The sequence below is a fragment of the Coffea arabica genome, chromosome 3e (genome assembly GCF_036785885.1).
Source record: "Coffea arabica cultivar ET-39 chromosome 3e, Coffea Arabica ET-39 HiFi, whole genome shotgun sequence".
In the NCBI taxonomy this organism is placed as follows: domain Eukaryota; kingdom Viridiplantae; phylum Streptophyta; class Magnoliopsida; order Gentianales; family Rubiaceae; genus Coffea; species Coffea arabica.
The window spans coordinates 19,272,811-19,280,767 of record NC_092315.1 but is presented as its reverse complement, the minus strand read 5'-3'; the positions used below and the strand labels follow the sequence as shown (position 1 = coordinate 19,280,767).

At 36.5% G+C, this 7,957-nt stretch overlaps 1 protein-coding gene across 1 annotated transcript; it reads right to left on the bottom strand.

Annotated features, from left to right (window-relative positions):
- Positions 1-4,652: 4,652 nt before the first annotated feature.
- LOC113737441 (zinc finger BED domain-containing protein RICESLEEPER 2-like) lies at positions 4,653-7,578 on the bottom strand. The gene is made up of 6 exons (XM_027264674.1): positions 5,872-7,578; positions 5,693-5,753; positions 5,436-5,609; positions 5,103-5,225; positions 4,803-4,898; positions 4,653-4,681 (listed from the first exon to the last, which is right to left on the bottom strand). Exons 1-6 carry the CDS (start codon positions 7,576-7,578, stop codon positions 4,653-4,655), a joined length of 2,190 nt encoding a protein of 729 aa, XP_027120475.1.
- Between the last annotated feature and the right edge of the window lie 379 nt (positions 7,579-7,957).

The following is a 7,957-nucleotide window of genomic DNA, read 5'->3' as shown; positions in this document are numbered from 1 at the left end:
GTGCTAAGGCTTTAGGAAAAGCCACACTCGTCTATATCCCATATTTAAGGGGACTCTTCAGGCAAATGTACCCTAACTAGCATGAGATGCAAAAAATCCTAAAATGAGGGAAAAGGGGCTCGAGGAGCATGCCAAATGATAAAACTAAGAAAAATGCATGACATGTAGTGAACATGCAAATATGCACTAACAAAAAGGGATGGCCTAATGAGCCACAACTAGCATTGGACTAGTGTGGTGACGTACATTCATCCATTCCATTCATTCATGGTTATGAAAGCAAGTAGACATGCCAAAACGCTCGTAAACACGTAGCACGTAGCACTTAGCATGCTCGACTAGATGCAAGAGCCTACTAAAGCAATTAAACATGTAGCAACAAAAACAAGCAACCAAGGGGAAGGGGAAATGGACCAGATGCTCTCCGAGCGCTATCTATTACAAGCCAAGAGGTGTACACATACCCCATAAAAGCATAAAAGGGAAAGGGTGAATGGACCAGATGCTCTCCGAGCACTATCTATTACAAGCCAAGAGGTGTACACATACCCCATAAAAGCATAAAAGGGAAAGGGTGAATGGACCAGATGCTCTCCGAGCACTATCTATTACAAGCCAAGAGGTGTACACATACCCCATAAAAACTTAAATAAAAGTAAAAAGCAAGTAAATGCACGCAGGGAGGTAAGGAAAGCGAAGTAGACAGGCATATTCACATAACACATAGGAGCACGTAGGAAAAATAAAGTGCAAGTGAGGGATAGAGTGTACCTCCCTTGCAATCGGGGCCCAATGAAGTGAAATCACTTATTTATCCTCCAAAATAAAAGAAATGGTCAAGGTACCAATTTATTTGGAAAAATTAAAGAAAATAGGCAAACACAAGCTCACTTGATCATAATGCCCCTAAAGTCGTGACTTAAGCGCAATTGAAACAAAGCATGGTAGTCAATTGAAACAAACAAGCAATGAATTGCAAAAAATTAAAACTACTAAGGACCAAAATGAAGAGATTATTCAATTGGCTGGGTCCTAGTGAAACAAAGGGGAATTAGAGGGGTCAAAGGGCAATTTTTGAAAGCCATTTGCATGCAAGCTTCATGCAACTACGTGAGAAAGCTTCTGCAATTCCATTTCTTTCTACAATTTCTGATATGCGTAAGTTGCAGCAATTCATCACTAGTGAACTATCACACATTTCTCAAGTAAAATCCAAGCAAACTATCACACATTTCTCTACTTTGCAAACATGAAACTTGTAAATTTACATTTCTTAAACTAAAGACACAGCCATGGTAGTTCAAAAAGAAAACAGCAACACGAAAAGAAATGGGTTATGGCCGGAAAACCAAAACTGCGGCAGAATTTCTTGAGTGAACTTTGCAGCTTGTTTCATGTGGTTGGGTCCTAAATAAACTCTATCAATGCCACAAATCCAATAACGGATGCAAGACTCTCACTCATGTTGTTCACTTTACTCAAACACAGCCATCTATTACCCGCAAAAGATTTAAACAAATCATCCAAATACAAAGTGCAGCCAAGTAATGCAAGGATTAGTGGCTACTTCATTAGACCAGAAATTCACTTGAGAGTGTTGTTAGCAACACACAAATGCACATGTTCACTCTCAACTGGTCCCATGAGGCTACTTCATACGGAAGAAAGAAATAGACAAACAACCTATATGCCAAGCAATAAGGTGATCACTGCTGCAACAAGGATGAAGCAAAACCTGTTGTTCAAAACAGTTTTGCTCAAGAAGGAAATTTCAGATTTTAGATGTAAACACGCAGCTTTGTTCAACAAATTTCGACCAAAACCATAACCTATAACTAAACAACAAGATATATAACTAAAAAAAAACAAATCATCAAAACACATAAGCAAGACTGATGCAAAGCTGGGGACACATTTAAACACTTTCTTTGGGGAACGAACACAGCTGCAACCAAACCAAAAGTTTCGACATTACTATGAAACCAGCAACTTGAATTCACTCACGGGTTTCTTTCTGTGCAAATTCAGCTTTCATATGTGCAGGGAGACAACAAAACAGGTTCCTTAAACCTCAACCAAGGTCTAGCAATACAAAGGCGTTCGGACATCAACTAACTTCAAATCAAACAAAATTCAAGAAAAAGCATCCTAAGGTCCCAAATTAAAAGAACAAACACTATGCAAAGAATCCCCTGCAACCTGCCGGCCTCTCTCATTCAGCTTCAAAGAAAAAAACAAAACAAACGAAGAAGCCAACAGCTTTTTGATTCACAGGTTTTGCAACCAGAAAATTCCAATCAGAATTTTGATAGCAAACAGATTCATATAGTAGACCATTTCAGATGCTTTGACAACTAGCAACTTCATATAGCCATAACAAAATTCAACCAGCAGTAAAGATTCAACCAAGGCCGAACCAAAAAGAGTCTTTGTACTATCAGTTATCATTCAAGACAGAATCACTGATCACATTCATCAAATTTCTGGTACCGAAAATGCAAAGCTGACTGCCTTTTTCCCGATTCACCAATTTTCACAAGACAAATTCAAAACACAGCTCATGCATATCCACAAGACTTAATTTTTCATTCATAAACAAGGAAAACAGAATCTTGGGGACATGAAACAGAAAAAAAGGCAAAAAGAAAGACGAAAAAAAAACCAAAATTTCCCGTAAGCTAAATCTCGACACTCACGTAGTTCTCGCTGGTTTCTTGATGAAAATCAGAGTTGATGATGGGGTTGGGCTCTTTCTTTGGTTCTCCTCAGGATCTTCCCCTTCCTCTCGGCTTTCTCTTTTTCCGTCTTCTGCTCTATCGTCCCCAAGTCCCTTTTTCATCCAAACCTTGCTGATATCCTTTCTTCCTTCTAGCCGTCTCACAGAAGCTTGCTCAGTTTTTCTTTTTTTTTTGGTTTGCCAACTTGCGGCCGTCAACCTCTCTCCGTATCCCACACTCTTGGTTTCTTGGACAAACCCTCTTGCTTTTTGTCCTCTGTTTCCCTCTTAGCCCGTTAATGCTCTCCAGAAAACCCCCTTGCTCACCGAAAAACTCCCCCTTGCGGCTGTGGTTTTCTTTGCTCTTTTATATTCACTTCCCAATCTCCTAAACCTGCTCTCAATGGTGAGGATGAAGGCTTGTCCTTCCCTTTCCATCCAGCCATCCGATGGCTATTGAAATTGTACCTTGCACGCTGCGAAAAATTGCAGCGTGCATGCTGCGATAATATTATTTATTTATTTTTTTTTTAACACAACTTGATAATTACAGAAATGATAAAATAAAATATAAATAATAATAATAACAAAGTTACACAAACCAGGTAATAATAATAATAACAAAACAAAAATAATTTTAAACAAAAAACTAAACAAAAATGACCATTTTTAATTTTCCAATTTTCCATTTTTCATCATTTTCTTTTTCCTCAAAATAACTTAATAAAAATAACTAAAGTGCCCAAAGATTGAATTTAAAGAAACAAACATATTTTTGTGAACAAATTTTCCTTTTTCCTTTTTCTCTTTTTTTTTTCATTTTTCCAATCCAACTAAAGCCTATTTTTTTTTTGAATTTTTCTTTTCAAGAAAGCATTGAATAAAAACAAAATGACAACAACATATTTTTGATGTTTTCCTTTTCTTTTTTTCTAAAAACTCTACGCTAATTTTAAACTTAAAAGCTAAAACTAAAAATTAAAACTAAAAGTAAACAACGAATGCAAGCAATCTAAAATGAAAATCATGAAATAGATGCCACATAAAATTATTCAAAATTTGGTGTCTACAATAGACCAACCTTTAACAATCAAGAGAATTCAGGAATTGTAAGCTCAACACAAAATTTCTGGCAAATAACTTCAGGAAGATCGCTGCAAATTTCCAGATTTCAAAAGTATCGAGAATCTCTTCAAGAACTCCAAGAAATCGTGAAGTTCGCCTACGAAATTCAAGAACAAGGTACCACTACTTTCCTAGATAATAAACAACTAAGAAACGAATCAAGAACAGATTTAGAAACAACCACAACTCCAACAAGAGACGCGAACAGAATTTGGAAACTTCAAAAGTTGCAACTTCGCGACTTGGAAGAAGTCACCGAACAGAATTTTTTTGTCCTTTTTTTTCTATTAACAAACGATGAAATCAACACACAACTAAACCAAACACAATACAATTGACTCCCAGAAATTCCAGAAATCAAGAACGACACCAAGACAGACTCAAAACAACGACGCCCAGAATTTGAAAGCACGGGAAACTTGCGGACAGATTGCAGTATGCGAACAGAATTTTGACTAGCGTGACAGATGCTAAAGACACGAATTAAGACACGACATGAGAATAAAACGATGTTACCAACAACCTGGCTTTGATGCTAGCTAGGGGCGGCAATCGGGTCCAAATCGGGTTGGCGGGTCGGGTTGAGACCCGGGTATAACAGAAAACCCGCTGACCCGAACCTGACCCACCAACCCGAAACAGGTCAGAACACCTGACCCGAACTCGATAATTTCGGGTTGGCAGACCCGCCAACCCGAAAATTAATTTGAATTTCTTGATTTAATCCTATTAAAAATATGATTATCATTCTTGATAAATAAAATGCATAGTATACAAATTTAATTACCACCAAGAAATGCACAATCGAAATCTAAGCAGCTCCAAGCCATTTCACACACGCTGCAATAACTCATCAAATAGAAGACATTCTAACAGAAGTATCATGCAAGCCATTTAAGAGAGGCTGTCGAAAAACAACTACACAGTTGAGTTTCAACTGCTTGATATCAAAGCCATTTACTTCTAGTGCTTGTTATCAGACTATTTCTGCAAATTCTGGGTGGCTGGTGCATCCCAGATTCAAAATTCATCCTAAATGAATGAGAGACATCAATATCTGTACCAAGAGCCCATATGACCATAAGATAAGACACCATAAGAGTAGAAATAGTGTAATACATCATCTATCCAAATTTAATAACTCCAACTTCACACAAATCAAACAAAATACTGCCAACCAAATATAAGTTTAGAGTCAATACATTACACCAAATATAAGTTTAGAGTCTTAATCACAACAAAGTGGTGCTCCAAGACCAACCAATGCTTTGGCCCTCATCATTAACAACAACAGCATTCATAATGATGCCAAACTTGTGCATCCTCCAAGCAACCTCCAACTGCAGCCGGACTGCTTTGATCACGACAAGCACATTCAAAGCAACTAAGTATCATGGATTAGAGATTAACAACATTAGAATTTGAATCCTCAATTATTGTTGCATCAACCTCATCCTTGTTGATATTTAGAGACATGATATTTTGAGTTAAATCCTCCAAATTCATATTTAACGATCCTACATTATAAGAATGAAAAAAAAGTATAAGTAACAAAACCAGAAAACTAAAATATGTATAAAAAGACTGTATTTACCTTCACTTTTATCTCCAAATAACCAGTCCTTAGTGCAAACTAAAGCCTCAACAAATTGGGGTGAAAGTGAACTACGAAATTGATCCAAAATTCTACCACCAAGACTAAATGCAGATTCAGAAGCAACGGTTGATACTGGAACACATAGAATGTCCCTTGCCAATTTACTCAAATCTGGAAATCGAAATTGTTGTGCTTTCCAATAATCAAGAACAATAATATGTGAGGATCGTTTAACTCTTGGCTCATCTAAATACAATTCCAATTGACTTTTTGTGCACTACAGGCAAATTCAAAGGTGTCAAATTGATCAAATTCCTACATAAGTTACAAACAGAGATATATTAGATATGATAATAAAACAAAATAGCTAAAAATCATCATAATAATCATAATTTTAGAACGCAATAAAGTCACAAAAGTTTAATTTTCATACCTCTAAAATATCAAATGATTGGTTGTCTTCTTGTTCCTTGGCTCCATGAGGAGAATAAACTTCATTGCTGCCTCGAGAGCATGAAGATAATGCACCAGGTGTGTTGGAAGTCTTCACATACTCATTATAGACATCAAAAAGTGCATTCCTGACCTTGACTAATTCATTAGACCCCGGACCATATAGCTTATTATAACTAAATTCAATAAACTGAAATTTATACCGGGGATCAAATACCACAGCAATTGCCAACAAGAGATTGAACTCAGACCAATATTTGTTAAACTTCACAAACATTTGGGAAGCAATCCTCCTCATAAAATCATCTGAACTATTGCACTCCTCAGACAGCTTCAATTGAATCTTAAAAACTTGAGGAAAGTACAAGTTACTAGTTGGATACTTGGACCCCGAAAAAGCATTAGTTGCCTCATAAAAAACTTGAAGAAAACTACAAATTTTTTCAACTCTTCCCCATTCTTCAAGAGATGGACAGCACCGAAAATTTGAATCACTTAATTGTAAGTGACAAAATGCAAGGCGATAATAAAGTGCACTTGAAAGCATTCTATATGTGGAGTTCCACCTAGTAGGAACATCTTGAACTAAGGTTTTTTTGGAATCAAGAGAAGTCTGTGTTACACATTCGGTGAACCTTAACTTCCTTGTTTGAGAACCCTTCACATACTTGACACATTCTCTTATTAACTCCACAGATTTATCAATTTCTTTCAAACCATCTTGCACAATCAAGTTGAGAATATGTGCACAACATCTCACATGAAACAACATACCATCACAAATTAAAGAATTTTTCAACTTAAGCTGATTCTTAAGTATTGCAACACAAGAATCATTTGCAGAAGCATTGTCTAATGTGATGGCAAACAACTTCTTTTCAATACCCCAACTACTAGCCAAACTGTAAATTTTTTCAGCTAATGCAACACCATTATGGGAAGGAGGCATATAAGAAAAATTCAAAATTTTTTTCTGTAGCAGCCAATTGCTATCAATGAAGTGTGCAGTCAAACTCAAGTATCCATCAGTAACAATAGATGTCCATGCATCAGAAGTTAAACATATTCGACTAGGACATCCCCGCAATTCACTACCAAGTCTATTAACTTCCTTTGCATGCAATTTTTTAACGTCCGACTTGGCTGTGTTCCTAGTGATATGTCTAATTTGAGGTTCCAAATATGTAAGGATATTTTTAATTCCCTCATGCTCCACAAATGAAAATGGCAGCTCATGTCTTACTATGGCATGCACAAGTAATTCTCTAAATTTATCTTGACTGAATTGTGCATTTCGTGTGGCAAGACCACCTTTGTCAAAAGTGATTAGATACTGTCCAATGTCTTTTGTTGTCATTTTTACACACCTCTTTACATGTCGATGCAAATTACCTGTCCCACTTTTACTCTCAGCAGAATATTCATTCCCACATTTCTTGCATCTGCACTTCAACTCATCATTTGGATCCTTTTTGGGAATAAATTCGAAGTAATCCCAAACTTCTGAACTTAATCTCCTCTTCTTGCCAGGCATATTGATTGTAGCTTTTGGAGGTAACTTCTTTTTCCCAATTGCACTAGTGTCAGGGCATTGAGATTGATGATTGGTGTGGCCTGTTTCCTCGATGCTATCACTACTCCCTGTATCACCATCTTCTTCAATACTGATTGAATTTGGATATGTCATACTTGTATCTATCTGTTAATCATCAAGAATTATGCAATTCAGTAGCTATGATTTTTGGTTGAAACAAATATTCAGTAATTAAACAAATGATAGTGCTTTCATATTAAAAATGCTTAGTACAAGAGGGGGGACGAGGGAAACAATAACAAACTAAATCAAGTGCAAGTGAGTGTCATGTGCAGAATGAACTCAAGAAGTAGTGGTGTCTGATGTTATTGCTATCTTCTTGTGAGGATTTACTAAATGAACCGACAATATAGCTTGAGAATCCGCAACAACTAAAGATAGCTTGAGGATTTACTAAAGATAGTTTGACTGCTTGAGGATTTACTAAAGATAGGAAGCTTTAGAAACAGAACTAAATGAACCGACAATATAG